The 18,536-nt window shown below is 40.1% G+C and overlaps 1 protein-coding gene across 2 annotated transcripts in view; it reads left to right on the top strand.

Moving 5' to 3' along the window:
• Window positions 1–12,243, top strand: part of Herpud2 (HERPUD family member 2) — a 51,504-nt gene extending 39,261 nt beyond the window's left edge. The window contains exons 5-8 of one of the 2 annotated variants that reach the window (XM_029481476.2): window positions 6,856–6,978; window positions 10,078–10,372; window positions 11,293–11,407; window positions 11,854–12,243. In XM_029481476.2, the coding sequence (XP_029337336.1) occupies window positions 6,856–6,978; window positions 10,078–10,372; window positions 11,293–11,364 (490 nt within the window). In that variant the 3' untranslated portion in view covers window positions 11,365–11,407; window positions 11,854–12,243. Of the gene's footprint in view, window positions 1–6,855; window positions 6,979–10,077; window positions 10,402–11,292; window positions 11,408–11,853 lie in introns of both variants that reach the window. The other variant, XM_021172410.2, reaches the window with a different exon arrangement.
• Window positions 12,244–18,536: the final 6,293 nt, after the last annotated feature.

Raw genomic sequence — 18,536 nt, 5'->3', positions numbered from 1 at the left:
AGACTCATCTGTTGTGCTCCTATATTTACTTAACTACAAAAATTGCTTACTAGTTTATTAGACACTCACCTTTATCAGGTCAGTTTCTCTGAGTTAGTAACAGCTTTGTATGTTTGTATTGAACCAAAAACCCATCAGTGGTCAACCACTTAGCAATAAACTTTACTGAAGTTTTTGTAATTATACATCTGCATTTTTCTATGTATACATTTAAAATTGGAAGAAACTTTAAAAATATTTTCAGATCTATATAAGTTCACATTTAGTCTATCTGGTTTTTCATTGCTTGGTTATATTAATTTGCTTACTTCTCTATGGTGGAAAATTGTATTATTTGTTTCTGTTGCATATTATTTCAAACTCTCAGTAGTGTTCAGGACATTTTATTTTCTTGCTCACAGGTCTCTTTGTCACCTAGAACAGATCTGCTGGATTCAGGCTGTAGGTTGAGTTTAGGTCTGGCACATGTTTTTCTGTTGGTGTATCAGGTTCCTTGGGATGTACGGAGATAAACTTAAGTCCTAAGCTCATGTAAAGCCTTGCTGCCTGTAGCATTTTATTGCTGTTTGACTAAGTCTCTCGAACTCTCAGTAGTACTGGGGTAGTAAAGTATCAGCATTCCTATGATATGAGTGCTCCTACCATGGGTAATTTCAAGATATTAAGGGCATACCTCTACTTTTTAAATAAAAGAAGATATGCCATTTAGATTGGCAGTGTCCTCCACCCCAAAAACTAGAGACTGAGAACAACCCCAGTGTGAGGCATGGAAAACCTCCCTTCATTATTGGTCAGATGGACCCTAGAGACTCACCCCAAAATATGGACTATTATCATTGTCCTCACCTGGCTTCCAGATCTGAAAGTACGAGGGTCCTGTTGAAGACACCACACACCTTGGACACAGGACTTTGTGGAATCGAGCTGGATCTAACCTTGAAGCCCCTTCCTGAGGACTAGCTCTCACAGTATCAGAGCAGCTGTGCAATGCAAACTGCAAAGGGAAAACTGCAATCAATATTCTAAACAGTTGTAATGCCTATGAAACATAACAATGATCAGAATAGCAAGCTATCTCTAAAGTGTACTTATATTTTGGGGGTAACCATCAGCTGTCTAATAGGACTTAAGACCCACTTGATAGGAAGGAATTCATGCCTGGTACATCAGACCTAGCCCATTACCTGTGACTGGTGAAAACATGGACCCTAAAGGAGAACCTACTACTCCTACTTTCTTAAAGTAATAAATATATTTTCTAACTGTATTCTAGTATACAGTTATACTTATACACACTCTCCTCTCCTCAAAGACGCTGCTTTTTGCACAAACTGGAGACCATTAGAAACATCTACAGCTAGTCACTATGCATAAGCAGCTGATTATAGGCTCTCACCCCCAACTGATATTTCTGTAAATCCACCCCTATAATGAAGGCTCAAGAAATACAGTGCAAGAAGGGGCAGAAAGATTGTAAGAGCTAGAGGGCCAAGACATCTGCTTCGAGATAGTGTCATCTATGGATAACAGGGAAGCTGCACCTATGAGATCTCAGTATATCACAAAGTGCCCAAACGAGCACTTGGTCCTCATGGAAACCTCATGAGCACAACCTTCCCTGTCTGTATTTCTATTAATATTTTGATCCTGTGAACTCAAACTGGAATAATCTGTTGCTTCTTAACCTGCAGCTAGAAACTTGTCCGTATTCCTTTACCAACCTATGTCCTACATGGTGATGTTAGTCAGAACAGTGGCCGTACTTCTTGGTACCGGTTTTCTGTAGTTACTTTTCTTGTTATTCCAGTAGAAACCTGGCTAAAGCAGCATAAAGGAGCATTAATTTATTTTGGCTCATGGCTATGGAGACTACTGGGGCAGGGTAGTGAGGATGGTTTGTGCTGCCTGAGAAGATGGGGATGTAGACAGGTTCTAATTGCACCACCTATGCTGCTAAGGCTAAACTGTGAGTCACTGTACATGGGGACAACACGCAGTATAGTAGCTGTGGACAGAGGTATGGAGTCAGAAGATAGTGTAGAGGGTACAAAACTCTTCTAGTCATCTGGATTACAGTGATGGGGATCTTGATTAAGAAACTACAGAAGTGCTGAAGAAATTCATGATATACTCCATCCAAAACAAACAAACAAAAAACAAAAATAAAAAGCTTCACCTCAAATCAGATAAAAAAAAAAGGCAAGAATCTAAACAAAACAAGAAAAAGCTCTCAAGACACCAGAAGACTTAGTTGTGTAGAAGATATTAAGAAAAAAATACAATCAAATATAGAAAAAGTTGTTTCTGTTCCCAAAGTGAAAGTCAAGTTCACTTATTATGTAAATTGCTTCCAAAAACTAAGACCAGGAGGATGTTTAAGGTCTTTGGCAGTGGGGGGAAGTATTTTTAATAATATAGTTTTAGGTGCTGGAGAGGTGTCTCAATGGTTATGAATATTTGTTGCTCCTACAGAGGACCTGGATTCAGTTCCCAGCACCCACATAGTGGCTTACAACCATCTGTAATTCCACATCCAGGGGATCTGATGCCCTCTTATATCTCTGCAAGTACCAGGCATGTGTATAGTACACATACATAAACACTGTATACATAAACATTGATATACATAAATAAGTCTAAGAAAAAATTTTAAAAGTTTAATCCATAGTTCTATGTGGGGATTACATTATCAAGTTGATTTAAAAGTTTATTTCTTTGTGCTATTCCAGTTTGCTGTATTTTCTCTATGAGGTAGCTTTTCTCAGTTGTATGAAATGATTTTATGAGTCTACTATTCAGACACATTTCAATACCTGCTTCATTCGGCTTCTTCCTGTTCTTTCCTTAACATATTTTTTTAAATTGTTTTCATTGTTTTGTAGTTTAATTTCCATTGCTTTATGGTGGAAAATTCAAGAAAACTCCTTCTGTTTGTGTACTTTTTATATACTTATATGAATTCAAGTATATTCTCATTCTAATACAAAGTATAGCATATTGTACATACTTTTCTATATCTTGCTTTTAAAGAAAATGTTGAAAAGGTTACTCAAAGAAATGTATAGAGATGCTCATTTATTTCTCTAGCTACATAGTAATTCAGTAGGTACATGATTATTAATACTTATTGACAAATATTTGAATTATTTCCAGTCTTTGCTATTAAATAAATGATTATAATACCTACTCTTTTATTGATAAATATTTGAGTAATTTCCAGCCTTGCTGTTTAATAGTTGCATGGTGAATAGCTTACGCACGTATCTTTTTTTTGTTGTTATATTTTGACTATCTCGTATTTTGGATGAAATCTTTGATGTTACACATGGGTCAAAGTAGATAGGTCAGTGAGCAAGCAGTCTCAGGAATTAAGAACAGTTTTAACATGGAGGTGAGTGCCAGAGCTTTCTGTAGCTTTAAGTCAATGACCTATTGTCATTGTGTCTCTGTTAGTAGGAAAAGGAAGCTGTTAGGAAGCTATGACAAGTGAGTGTAGTGACTCAGAAGCAAAGATGGGAAGTTACTGTCAATAGCAATCAAAGAGATGGATTTCACATGTGCTCTTTGTCAGTACTAGGGTGAGTGTGTTCAGCAGGGTCTGAAATAATACTAGGTACTTTAATGTCTTCTAACTTAGGAAATAAACAAAGGCTGTCATTGTTTTAATTTGTATTTGGTGCCCTAAGAGATCAATAGGTTCTGGGTTTGTTTTTGTTTTTTTCCTGTCTATCTGTCTGTCTGTCTATCATTTTTGGTTTTTTGAGACAAGGTTTCTTGGTATAGCCCTTGCTGTCCTGGAGCTCACTCTGTAGCCAGGCTGGCCTTGAACTCACAGAAATCTGCCTGCCTCTACTTGCCTAGTACTGGGACTCAAGGCATGTGCCACCATGGCCCAGTAAGGAGTTGTTGATTGTAGAGCCCTAGTTTAGGACATTTTGGAGAGACTAAACTGTTGAGGGACATATTTTCAACTTTATTAGTATTCTACCTGTAGAGAGCATCTACCTGGAAATAGAGCTGCCTGAATTCCTGCTATTAATAAGAAATACAACCTCAAACATCTCTATTGTGTTAACTTTAGAATGACAGGACTGGATTTTCTCTCTCTAAGATAAAGGGAAGGAAAAAGTTTCTCTTTAAAAGTCTACATTTTTCAGAGCTGAGAAAATTGGAGTAGATCCCCTGTACCCACGTAAGAGCTAGTGCTACTGTCTGTATGCCCAGATCTGGGAGTGGGGCTGGCCAAGGCAGTGGTAGAGATAAGTAGATCCCTGGAGTGGCTGTGGGCCACTCTAGGTGGATTGGTCAGCTCCAGGCTCAGCGGAAGACCCTCTTAGAGAAAAAGGGAGGTGATGAGCAACAGGGGAAGGCACCCAATGCTGACCTTTGACCTCTCCATAGTCCCCTCCCTCCCCCGGTCACACACAAACATGCACATCTGTGCATGCTATATTAACAAATGTGCATATACATGTAGATACATGCACAAACAAAAGAAAATAAAAGAGTTATAACACATTCACAAGTGCTGCTTACTGGTGTATGTATGTACCCCATAGTTGTTTTGGTTTGTACGAATACCTCTAAGTATTTTTTTTTTAAATTGAAAATAGATTTTTGATTTCATACACTCACAGTTTCTCCTCTTTCAACTCCTCCCAGGTCCTTTTCTACTCCCTACTGACCCTAATCTACACACCGTCCTTACTCTCTGTCATTAGAAGACAGACAGACATGTAAATGATAACAACAATAGCAGCAGCAGCAGCAAACAAACTGGAATAAGACGAAGCAAATAAAACTACCAAACAAAAAACAAAAAACCAACCAAACAAAGAAAAAGCACAAGAAATACAATGGAGATGCAGAGACTCACATATTCACACACACAAAAATAAATTCTATAAAAACTGTAATTTATAGGCAAAGACCTATAAGGAAAAAAGGAAGAAGGAAAGAAAGGGGAAAAATTAAAACTGGTGGCCACACAAATCATAATGAAACAAGGAGCCTCTACAAATATCATTCAGTTTGTTTGGTTTTGGCTCTCTACTTCTGGCATGGGGTCTGGCTTTAAGAGTTGTTTGACTATGCCGGGCAGTGGTGGCACGAGCCTTTAATCCCAGCACTCGGGAGGCAGAGGCAGGTGGATTTCTGAGTTAAAGGCCAGCCTGGTCTACAGAGTGAGTTCCAGGACAGCCAGGGCTACACAGAGAAACCCTGTCTCAAAAAACCAAAAAAAAGAAAAAAAAAAAAAGAGTTGTTTGACTGTCTAGTGAGCCTTCACTGGAACAGACCAGTTTTTCATTTGTGAGTGGTTATTATCAGTTGGAGAAGATAGATTTTGAGTTAGTAGTGGAGCTTGTGATCTCTCCTTCCCAGCCGTGGGACCCCATTTGGGTTAGATCCATGTCTTTATGAGTTCCTGTGTGTATCAGTCCTGGCATGTTAGGAAGGCCTTGTTTCCTTGGTCTCCTCTATCGCCACTAGCTCTTGCAGTCTCTCTATCTCCTTCTCCATAAGTTCCCTGAGCTCTGAGGGTAGGGTTTGATGGAGGCATCCCAATCAGGACTGAGTGTTTCGAGGTCTTCCACTCTCTGCAGTTTGTTGTGAATCTGTTTTGCTTCTATTGACTGCAGCCTCTGAAGACGGTTGCAAAAGACATTGATCTATACGTATAGCAGAATGGCATTTTTATTGCTAATTCTTAAATTACATATTTTAGAGTTACAGTCTTTTCTAAGGTCTGGGGAACAAAAGCAGAACTGGTTAACTATAACTTTCTTCTTTGCTATGATCAAATATTTGACAAGCAACTTAAGGGAGGAAGGGTTTAATTTGACTCACAGTCGGAGGCGGGGAAGGCACAGTTGCAGAAGTTTCAGGTAGCTGGTCACAGTGGATCTGAAGTACCTGAAGTGGGGCTGGGCTAGGACACTCTCCCCTTGTCTTATTTTCTCCAGCAAGGTTACATCTTCTAAGGGTTCCAAAACTTCCTAATCCAGTGCCACCAGCTGGGGACCAAGTGTTCATGAGCATGCCTGGGACATTTCTTTTTAAAGATATATTTATTATATATACATACACTGTAGCTGTCTTCAGACACCCCAGAAGAATGCATCAGATCTCATTACAGATGGTTGTGAACCACTATGTGGTTGCTGGGATTTGAACTCAGGACCTCTAGAAGAGCAGTCAGTGTTCTTAACCACTGAGCCATCTCTCCAGCCTCCTGCCTGGGACATTTTACATTCAGATCACAAAACTAGTGTTTATTGAATACAGAGTGACAACATTTAAAGGAGGATTCCATTTCAGAATTAGGGAAACAGAAGCATAAGGAAGTTAATAGTGCCTTTTCACAAGTTTTGTTAAATTAATAGAACTTTAACTTATTTTGAAACCATATTTAGAAGTATGGTCTTCACTCTTGGCTCTTTAAAGGGCAGTTTATATTTGAAATGTTTGTATTTGAATGTTTATACTAGTTTAAATTATTTGGCTGCTGTATTTTTAATAAAATTTTATTACTTGGCTATGACTATTCCTCAAAAATTTAATATGTCATGAAATTTATTTGATAGTTTTGATTCTTAAAGGGAATGTACTTAAAAATCAAAGTATTCTTGACTTTGCTCACACTTGCTACATATTTTTGTGGGTGACTTATTTTCTCTATATATACTTGGGCCCAGGGCCAACTTAGGTAAAATGTATTGTGTTATTTGAAGAATATTGAAAATCAGTAAGATTTAAAAATATTATCAGTGGTTGATTTACAGTTCACAAATCAGTTCAGAAAAATGTTTTTTTTTTCCTTACACATTAAAAGGCTTCATTTATTCTTTACTACAGAAATGTGGATCACCAGTTTCCTGGGCAAGGTGTACCCCCTGGGTTCCCAGTGTACCCTGCGCTCAGCCCACTGCAGATGCTGTGGTGGCAGCAGATGTACGCTCATCAGTATTATATGCAATAGTAAGTATGTCTGAGTTCACTGCCTTACGTCCTCTCTTACCTTAGCTAAGTCGATCTGGATTGTACTTGTTGTTATCACTTGGTTACTTCAAAGTTACCAAGAAGGAATTTATAAACTCAGGAGACACCTACTTTAATTGGCGAATGGACAAAAGCATTCCCCTCTGTTTCACATCAGCCAGACCTGTTCGAATTCCCTTCTTCATGCCCCTGATATCATTTAGCAGTATTCAGATACTTAAAAAAAAAAAATGATACAAAGAGTTTTCCCTGACAGGCTGCAGATCCATATGGAGACAAAAAGTCAAAGGGAAAGGGGCCATAGGAAGTATAGGGCTCAGTGTGACACACACGGTCGCCGCACTCATGCTTGACTGTGGCCGGAGGAAGTAGGCATCTCATCTCTGAGGCATGACTGCTTTGCTCTCCATTCAGCCTCATCCTGTACACCATGCCACACTGACCAGCTGCCGTTCTGTATCTTCTGTCTATATGCCCTCCTCTCTATCTCTCTCATCACCCCGCCTCTTCCTTTTTCTTTAATTTTTTTATTAGATATTTTCTTTATATACATTTCAAATGCTATCCCAAAAGTTCCCTATACCCTCCCTCCGCCCTGCTCCCCTACCCACCCACTCTGCTTCTTGGCCCTGGTGTTCCCCTGTACTGGGGCATATAAAGTTTGCAATACCAAGGGACCTCTCTTCCCATTGATGGCCAACTAGGCCATCTGCTACATATGCAGCTAGAGACACGAGCTCTGAGGGTACTGGTTAGTTCATATTGTTGCTCCACCTATAGGGTTGCAGACCCCTTCAGCTCCTTGGGTGCTTTCTCTAGCTTCTCCATTGGGGGCCCTGCGTTCCATCCAATAGTTGACTGTGAGCATCCACTTCTGTATTTGCCAGGCACTGGCACAGCCTCATATGAGACAGCTATAACAGGGTCCCTTCAGCAAAATCTTTCTGGCATATTCAATAGTGTCTGCCGTCTCTTCCTTTTAACAGCTGCATTTCTTGCTCAGGTTGACAGATCCTGACCTTCCTGCCTGCTGTGTGCCTGCTGACACCCAGGACTCTGGGTGTGCTCTTAGATGCCGTTCTTCCATGGCTGCAGTTGTCAGTCCTTTCCCTTCTGTGCTTCTTGCATTGCTGCTCTGTTCCCGTAGGGTAGTGGCTTTTGCTCTAAGGTCAGAACACCTAAGCTTTGGCTCCTTCATTCTTTAAGTACCTTTCCTTCTGACTTCTTTGTCAGTGAAACTTCCCCTGGTCGTTGTCAGGATAGCTCTTGGCCTTAACCATGTAGAGTGTAGCTTCTGTTATCCCTGAACCTAATATCTTACACAGATATAACTGAGCTTCGTTCTTTCTTTGAATCCTGCTTCCAAAATTTCAGCCAGATCCTTTTCATTTTAAATCTGTTTTACTTCACAGTAGCTGCCTTTTTTTTTTTTAATGTCATACCACAACTATATCCTACTTCACATAACTTTCTTACTACTGAATCAGGCTTTTGTTCCCTCCAAATGTCTTCTGACTTGACTTTCTTTCCTCCAGCCTGTACACACACACACACACACACACACACACACAGCTTACCTGCATAAATAAACACTGGCTTCAGGGAGGTTATTTGTACTTCTTATGTTGTCATGGTCAGCTATCATTTAGTGATGCCTTTGTACTGTTTTCTGCCTTCTGCTTGCTTGTGACCTCCATGCAAACCGTGTAAGGTGAGTAAGACCCCACTCTAACTTACTGTTGAGTCAGATTACTGTGTGTGCATCATTCCACTTTTGAATCTCAGCTTCTTACCTTTAGAGTATAGCTCACCCGTGTATCGGAGTGGTCACAAGATAAATGTTTTAGAAACAAAAAGGCTTATTTAGAAACAAGGTCCTCCGTAGCACATTGGTTTAAATTGGAATTTATAGCCTAGGGAATATCATTTCCTTAATTTTCCTTAGGTACCTTGACTAACTTTATCAACAGTTTAAGCATTTAAAAATACGTAGTAGTAAAACAAAACACACAATACAAAATGAGTAAAGAATCCCTGCGTACCCGTGTTTTCGCCTCAGTATTATAAAGCTGTGCCAGTCTTATTCTACAGCTTCTCTCTTTGGTTATAATTTAAAGCAAAGCCCATCCATGTTACTATTTTTCTAGGGAAATATTATTTTTCTTTGTGAGACAAGGTTGTTTATAGCCAAGGTTGGCCTCAGAATGACTTTTTAGGCAAACATGGCCTCCAACAGTTGTTTGAATGGCTTCTGGCTCCCCAAAGCAGGGACTGTAGGCTCGTGCATGCTACCATGCCCAGTTTTATGTGGTGCTAGATACGGAGCCCTGGGCTTTCACTGTACCAGCTAAACGACATAATTTCTTAAAATTACATTTTATTTGTATTTATTTATTTATATTTATTTACTTATTTATTGTTGTGTGTGTGTGTGTATGCACACACATGCATGTATACTGTGTCCTACATGTAGAAGCAGAAGGCAGCTTGTGTGATTGTTTCTTTCCATCATGTGAATCCCAGGGATTGCACTCTGGTGGCCATCTTGCTAACCCTGTTTTGACTTACACAAGTCACATTATCAGCATCTTTCAGGACACAGTCTTTCTAAGGTGACAGGAACCAGTGATCCTCAAATGGAATTGCCCAAAAACCAGGGTTGAGGTTAAGGAATGATTTTTTTTTCTCCTAAGATTTATTTAATGTTTAAATCCATATTTAAACAAGTATCCCAAAGTGTGGCCTGAGAGGAATTTGGCAGCTCTGAGGTATTATCCCATGTAGAATAATAAAATGAATTGAAAGATTAATTTCAGCTTGGAAGTGTTTTAACCAGAATATTTGGTTATTTCTTCCTCCTCTCAGTGTGGTCTTAGATGGCCAGGCTAAGAGAAGGCCTTCACTAGTTCCACTATTCCACTGGAAACTGCTTTCTCAGAAATACAGAGCAAGAATACTGTGGTACTGGAGATTACGGTTATACAATTTATAATTTTATAATACCCAAGACATTTAAAAATACAAAGTATGGTAAAGGGTTTTGTTTTTGTTTTTTTAATATTTTGATGACTGTTTCAGTCAAGCTGCAGTTTCAGCTCAGGCCACATCAAGTGCCGGCTCAGCCCAGCGTGCTGCATCGTCACCTCTAAATTTGGCACATGTTCCTGGAGAAGAGCCTCCACCAGCTCCCAACCTAGTGGCCCAAGAAAATGGGCCCATGAATGAGAATGTTCAAATGAATGCACAGGGCGGCCCAGTGCTGAATGAAGAAGACTTGAACCGCGACTGGCTGGACTGGGTGTACACGCTCTCCCGAGCTGCCGTCCTTCTCAGCATCGTGTACTTCTATTCCTCTTTCAGTCGGTTTATCATGGTAATGGGAGCCATGCTGCTGGTTTATTTGTGAGTGACAGATATTAACTGTTTGTGATTTCTCTTAATTACTTTCGAAACTGTTGACCACAGACTCTGGCATAACATAGTCAGTTAGAAATGCTGAATGGAGGAGTTTTAATCCTGGCCTTCATGTATCTGGCATATTGATGCTACACAAAAGCAAGGACAGGAGGAATTGTGTAAAAATATTTATCAGAATAGTTAAAAGCAGAGATTTTGTTTATCATATTTTATATAAATTTTTAATTCCATGATTCACAGAAAGCCAGTTATTTAGAACTCAAATATATGATAAGCGCTCTCAGAAGGATGTTCTCTTTTTTCTTTTTTTTTTTTCTTTTTTCTTTTTTTTTTTTGGTTTTTCGAGACAGGGTTTCTCTGTGTAGCCCTGGCTGTCCTGGAACTCACTCTGTAGACCAGGCTAGCCTCGAACTCAGAAATCTGCCTGCCTCTGCCTCCCGAGTGCTGGGATTAAAGGTGTGCGCCACCACTGCCCAGCAAGGATGTTCTTTTAAGTTGTATTTATCAATATTAAGTCTTACAAATGTAGATCACTCTTTTTTTATAAGTAGATTGTTTTATTTTTTCCCTGGCCTTGCCTTCTCTGAAGGGGCAAAGAAAAATACCTGGTTATATTTTATTAAAAAAAAAAAAAAAGCCCCAAAAGATTTTGTGATTTAGAGTGTCACACTGAGCCAGTTATGTCCACAGTAAGCTTTTAGATTTGAATTGGGTTTTGTTTTGCTTTTATTACCTTGAGAAATTCCCTGGCTTGAGGGAAGATACTTGTTTTTATCATTTATCATAGCTCTGATAGTTTTTTTTTTTTCTTGAGGGACATTATTTTATTGGGTTACAAGTGACTATGGCTTCTCTTCTTTTTATTTTACTGAACAGACACCAAGCTGGATGGTTTCCGTTCAGGCAAGAAGGCGGTCAGCAACAGGCTCCCAACAATGTGGACGCTAACAATGACGGGCATAATGCAAACAATCTAGAACTTGAAGAAATGGTAGGTTATGGATGTTTGTGTAGATTTTAAAGGTAGACAGTCCTCAGCCCTACCTGAGACAGAAATGACAGGCCTTGGATGCTCCGTAGATACCTGTGGGAAGCACACGGAGAAAAGCTAATGTGGAAACTGTGGTAGATTCATTTGGGCTCTTAACATATAGTACAGTCAGTCATAGCTTATGTTAGGATAAGTAGGAAGGATTAGCTTCCAAAAACCATCTGGAAGGAAAATTATGCCTGTGGTAAAATGTATTATATTGGCAGTTATTTGCACACTGCATAATTTATAAATGCTAGACTTCACAAAGATCACTAATGGTCCTGGATCTACCACTAGACTGACACACCCAGATCTCTTCTTGCTACAGAGTATTAGCCCTCTGCTGCTATAGGTTTGTGTTTGTGGTACGGATTACTCAGGAGTATGTTTATGTTGTTTGAAAGGAGCGCCTTATGGATGATGGACTTGAAGATGAGAGTGGAGAAGATGCAGGTGAAGATGCCAGTGCAGCTCAAAGGCCTGGGTTAATGGCTTCAGCTTGGTCTTTTATCACCACCTTTTTTACTTCACTAATACCAGAGGGGCCTCCCCAAGTTGCCAATTAGACCTAAAAAACTGTGCCAGCTGCAAAGGAGGGTTTGACTTTAGGAAAGCGGTTTAAATAACAGTGCAATTTAAAAACAATGTATAACTTTTTTTTTGATTATCATGTACAGAGGTCTTTTCTTTAAGCTTCTCATGCATATGAATATTTTAAGCACAAATGGACTACTAAGCTTGTGATTTTTCTTTGTTTGTTTAAAGATCCTAACAACATAGCATTGCTAACAGTACTGGTCTTCCAGCTTTATTCATTTCAATTATGTATAGTGCGCCAAGCAGAACCACTGTGTATTATTTCTTTAAAGAGCTGCTACACCTTTAAATGTTCATAGCTAGATGGCCAGCCCTTCAACGTGTACTTTGAATAAATATATCTATTTTCTGTGAATTATCCTGAAAGTTTTAAACAGAAATGACCTCATAGTTTTTAATAAAGTTTATTTACCTAAAATGTGCTAGTAGCATCTTGCCCACCCATAAAGCAATAAACTTCTCAAAAATATTAATTTTGACATTTGAATAAATGATGGAAACTTTCTATTTTAAGGGCACATGTCCCATCAGTTGGAATTAGTACCTTAAGAGAAAAAAAAAGGCAGCTCTTCATTGGAATTAAGTGATACAAAATGTTTGATATGGCAGAACTTTTATAAAATATGCTGGAAATTGCTCCCTGTAATTTTTTAAATAAAAAGTCAATTATGATAAACAGCCTTATGGGATATTTATTCAAGTTCTTCAAGTTCTTCGATACTAATTTACCTGCAAAAGTATATTTAAATTTTACAAGTTTTTTTTTAAAAGGTTAGTGTCTTTCAGGTCAGTTTGGCTTTCTTCCATTCCAAAGGGCACCTCTTAGTTTTCAGGCCAACTGGCCCTGACAGACATGCTCCTGTGTTAGACCCTGAGCCTCCTACATAAGTGCCTACAGTAGTGGCCGAAGAATGCAGAGCTATTGAAACCCATGATAAGTTTATTTCCTTCTGTTGGAAGCTAGCGAGAAGCCTTGTAGAATTTGCTGTGGGGCAGCATCTTGGGGACACTTTTGTGGAAGTGTTGTCGTTACAGGGAAACTGCAGGACACTGTGTCTCAGCCCAGACAGAGCCTCAGGAGGAAGATGCTGGTCAGATTTGCCCAGAAAGGGTAACAACTATGGGTTCTAGAAATAGTAACTGTGTTCCTATTTTAATCATCATCTCTATTTTGTTAATTTCCTTATGCCAGCCTTACTTTCAGTAAGTCTTGGTAAGAACAAAACTAACAATCAAAAAAAAATTAGTCAGGTGTCAGCCATGTTTTAGAGGGACCTGTATAGTTCCAAACAGCTGTGGTACTTAAGATCTTTTTCAAACAGCAGAAAAGGATATACAGAAGCCGAGAGACTGCTCTGACGGCCAAGTGGTGACTAGTGACAACTAGGATTATGTTTTCTAGAATGCTCCCCAGGGACTTGGTCTGTTTCTTACACTTGACAGAAAGGATTAGGTCTTCTCCAGTGAAAGATTCTGTTAATGTGTAGGCAAAGAAAGGGGTGATTCAAGGGCTGGAGAGGGAAGACATGTGATCCATTGTGTGACTCTACAGCCCAGTATACTAATTAGTCTCTCTGTCATCACTACTGATATTAGACATATCACACAGTAGTATGATGGAGACCAATTTTAGAGCCACATCACACAGTAGTAGGATGGAGACCAATTTTAGAGCCACAATTGTGTAGTCCAGTGGCAGGTTTATTTGTTTTGTTTTTAAATGAATAATTCATTTTTTACCTCATAGTTAAGACTTGATTTCCACCTCACATTTTAGTAGACTGTGGTGAGGCAGCCTGGTGTCTTGGTGAATCTGGAATGCTGGCACTGGAGCTGCAGAGCTGGGCCAGGCTCTGGGAAGTGAGTTCTTTACTAGCAACCTGCCTGGGAAGGTGGTGCGGCTAGCTGGCTCATCTCCACTGGTGGAAGGTCCTGCTTTGAGACTGCAAGGTAGTGGTAACCTATGTGGTGGGCACAAAGCATGTTTATTGTACCTCATTCTCACGCATTCATTACACTGTGGATGTTCTGATTTAAACATTTGGGAACATTTATACAAAACAGGAATCCACGACAATGCTTCGTGTTATGGAACTGTGCAAGCCTTTTCTTAAAGTCCTCCGTGGAGCCTGCTGAGAATCATCCTCTTAAAGAGAGCAGAGTCATCACTCAGGGCTTCTATTGCTGAGCTTCTGGGGGCTTCATTCCTTACAGTGACTCTTAGAAAGTGGAAGGTTTGCCAAGCACAATGAGGCTTCATCCCTACTGAAGGTTCGTCTCTTCCTATAGCCAGCCCCAGGCTTCAGCTGTCCTTGCTCTACACTTAATGGGTACATCCTGGAGGTCCCAGGCTTGGGGACTAGTTTGGAAGTCATCTTGTCAACACTTACTTCCCAATCCTACTGCTGAATTTGGACTCTTCCCCTGACTGATCAACCACTCACTGCCTGCACACTGTTCATGAAGGATGTGCAGTAGCCCGAGTCTCTCCAGTGACCCAAGGCTACAGAAGAGGCAAGCGGGAAAACTGTGAACACACATGGCCTTCACCAGTCACCATTCACGTGGCAGAAGCACCAAGAGGCTGGTTTGGGGCCATCTTGCCCAGTCACATAGTAATAAAAATAAGTAGCTAGATACTTTAAAGCATGCCGTATTCCTGCTGTCCTGTGGTAGCCACCATGACCAAAAGCACTTACAGTCCACCTTGAATGGAAATCAGGGCAGGAACTCAAAGCTGGAACCTAGAGGCAGGATCTAATGCAGAAAGCATGAAGAGTTTCTGCCTATGGGCTTGCTCGTCATGGCTCCCTTAGCTTGCTTTCTTATATCACCCAGGACCACTTGCCCAGGGGTGGCACTGCCCACCATTAGCTAGGTGCACCAACATAAATCACTAATCAAGAAAATACCCTACAGTCTTGCCTACAGGTAGTCTGAGGTTTCTCAGTTGAGATTTCTCAAATAACTAGCTTGTATCAAGTTTATAAAACTAACCAGGATGCTGCATGCTAACTGTACACCGTCATTTTAAAATGTTTTCAGAACAACTCAAGGTTGTAACTTTCACTGTCACTTCTGTTTCCCAGACTGAGAACACCACAAGTAACTAACTGGCCACAGACCATTCGGGTAGTACATCATAGCGCTCTGCTCTGCTTTGCACCGGGCACTCTTAATAACATTTGCAGTCCATTCTTAGGAACAAGTATGTGAGGTTCCTAGGTCTGAAGCAAATTGGGATGAGCTTGTTTTGCACCAAGCCTTCTGTGGTGAAAACAAGGAAAGTCACTAGTAGGCATTCACTCCCATTATCCCAGGCCTGACAGAAAGATGAGCACTCCCGAGCAGAGAATGATCGGCACTTGCTGATGTTAGGGGTGAGTAGACAGTTTAGAAGACTTGTTAAAAACAAACGCAAGAGCTCAGGAGCCTTTCATAAACTCTCCTCTGATCATTTCAGGGACGATAGGGAAGGTTTTGGTTTACAAAAAGGTACAAAACTGTTTCTCATTTCTCAGTCCTCTTAATGCTGTGACCTTTTAACGCAGTTGCTCATGTTGTGACCCCAACCATAAGATTATTTTGTTGCTACTTAATAACTGTAATGTTGCTACTGCTATAAATTGTAATAGAAACATCTGACATGCAGGATATTTGCTATGTCACCCACCCCTGTGGAGTCTCATAGGTTGAGAACCCTTGGTGTAGGGAATGTTTACTGGGACCTGGTATGGATGCAGCACTTAAGGATTTGTAGGGAAAAGAAGTATTAGGAATGGTTAGTAACTGAACAAAGCATGCTTAAAGGAGAGGAGGGATTGTCAGACTCCAGTCTTTCCCTGGTAAATCTGGTTTGTCACACTGGAAAATTAGAGCAAACTTGCCAAATCTTTGTGTATTGCTTCTTGAAGATTGTGAACCTTTTATTATTCCCAGTGATGGGCAGACCCACAGGGGTAGATGGCTGCACTGTGTTACTTTGAACACTAGGTGGTGGTATGGTACCGCCCTGTCTATGCTGTTGACTGTTTTTTTTTTTTCAGCTGTTGGGGAGTCTGGTTGGGAGGATGCTACCTTACCTTAGGAAGAACAAGCATGTAAGAGAAGACACTTTTGACCTTGATAATGTGGTCTTGATGTCAAGCTCCAAGGAAGGTTGGAGACCATTGTTTTTAGTTTCTTCTGGTCCTAACCAGGCCTAATGAGTCAAGTTAGGCATCCACGCTCCCAGCAGATTTTGTGAATGAGACAGGATGTCTAGGTGACCAGAAGCTCCTCACTGTGGAAGGTGTTCAAAGAGACAAGAGATTTAAAGCCTTCCTTTATCTCTAAGCCAGGGGTGGTAGGGGTGCAATTAGGGAATGGTGTAGGCCTGTTCCTCCCTCTACTCTAGGACTTGCTGGTGATTGCAGTTCTTCCAGACACCCTGGGAGCTGACTGCAGAGGAACTTTGAATGAAGCCACCCTGGGCATTGCCATAGTTTATTACACTTCTCCGAAGACCGAGGTCATGAGAGAGGAAGGCTGGGAAACTGCCTTGTCAATGAGGGACTGGGGGCACTAAGGAGCCTGGGTAACGAGGCATACCAAGGACTTCAGAGGAAAGATGTTTGTGGGACAACTATCAGCAATTGAATATATCCTGTAGCTTAGCTAATAGTAACACTTCAACGGTCCAGCCATCATTTTGATTATTGTACTATGTCTACAATATTAGCATTTTGAAAAGATGGGTAAGTGGTATGTAGGGACTTTTTTTTCAGTGCTATTTATAATGGATCATAAATTTTAAAATTGTTTCAAACTTGAAAGTAACAAAGATTATAAAATTTTACTTTTACATGGTTATAGAATATCTTATGTTCTATAAATATAATATAAATAAATATAAAAATATAGAGATAATAGAATTGATCCTTATACAGGTGACTCAAAGGTGCTAGATGAAGAGGAGGGCACCCCAGAAATGAAGTGCTTTTTGCAGAGTTGGCCATTCACTGCAACTCCAAGGATCTCCCTACATCAGAATCAGTTCCTGGTGGTGGAACTGGACCACTGTTTTCTAGGCAAGAGCCATTTCAGTATTGGACAGACTCCATAATAGCACAACTCTATTTACGGTCTAAGCATTTGCTTAATGAGGCCCTATCCTATGCCTTATCCCCATTTAGCTATTCTCTAGGGAAATGTTTCTTTCCTTTTTATCTAATTCCATAATTCAGGGATTTAATCATTATTGCCTGAAATCAAAAGATCTAAATCAAATGTTTATAATTGCTGAATGCTGTTTTTGACATCATTCTTTAGCTCTTAAGATCGGAACTTATAATTCTGGAAGTTTTAAAGATGTTACAGTGAAGTTACAAAACTAAAACAGAGTCAGACATGACCACTCAACATTTTTTTCTGTAATCCTCAGCTTCATTAGGTTGGGACATTTGCTGCAGCTAATAAACCAATTTTGATACACTATTTTAAAACTGTAACTTATACTTTCTCAGACACTCTTTATCTTGAATGGATGTTCCCTCCTTTTATTCTAGAATCCTTTCTGTTCTGGTAAGTTTCCTTCTGACTGTTCAGTCTATTCACAACTTCAAAAGTCACCTAGACCTTGTCCATTTTAAGGGTTATGAGCCAGATTTTTTATTTTTTGTGAGTGTCCACTGTTTTGAATTGTGCAGATATTTTTCCCATAACAGAACCTTGGGGCACATGCCATCAGCATGGCTTAGCTCTGGTGATACTGATTTTGATCAGTTTCTTCCCTGGGAATCTCTTCTCCCTCTCCTTCCACTGAGGCTCTTTGGAAGGAGGTGCTTTGTGCAGCTTTACTTAAGGACTGGGTAGGTTCACTGTACTCAGAGTGGTGTGTCTACATAAAGCATTAGAAATTCTTCCACATGGAACCCATTTTCTTTTAACTGGTCTTTTTTTTGTTCTTTGTGATAGCTGGGCCTCATTCTATTTACTTTATACTTTGAATTTTAACCTGATTTCTGCTTTGTTTTGTTGTTACCCAGTCCCACCCCAGTAGTGGGATCTCTTTCAAAGGCCTCCTGTATCCACTGAGATACCCACCACTGTGCTTTTTCTTCAGGACACTTCCTTATGCCCTAATGTTTCCTGCTACCCAGGTTCATCTTGTGCATTTTCTCCACCAGTTCTAGAATCAGCCACTTCTGCAGCGAGCTGAGGGAGTAGGGCCTCTGTTATTATAGTTAGGATGTCCTTTCTATGAGGAAAGTTTGTAATGGTCTGGTAGTGAAAAGTCAAACATTTTGAGACGTGAAAACCATATCTTTCCTTCTGTAATTTGCATATATAATAAGATATAATGTAAGGTGCAACGAAAGAAGCAGTGTGAATCAGGTAGTGGTGGTGAACACCTCAAATCCCAGTTCATGAGGCAGAGGGAGTCAAATCTTGGTCTACAGATTGAGTTCCAAGATGGCCAGGGCTATGCAGAGAAACCCTGTCTTATTAA

Source organism: Mus caroli, unplaced genomic scaffold, assembly GCF_978045245.1.
Source record: "Mus caroli unplaced genomic scaffold, Mus_caroli_1 scaffold_11, whole genome shotgun sequence".
NCBI lineage: Eukaryota > Metazoa > Chordata > Mammalia > Rodentia > Muridae > Mus > Mus caroli.
Note: the sequence above shows the minus strand (reverse complement) of the source record. Positions and strands in the feature narration are given on the sequence as shown.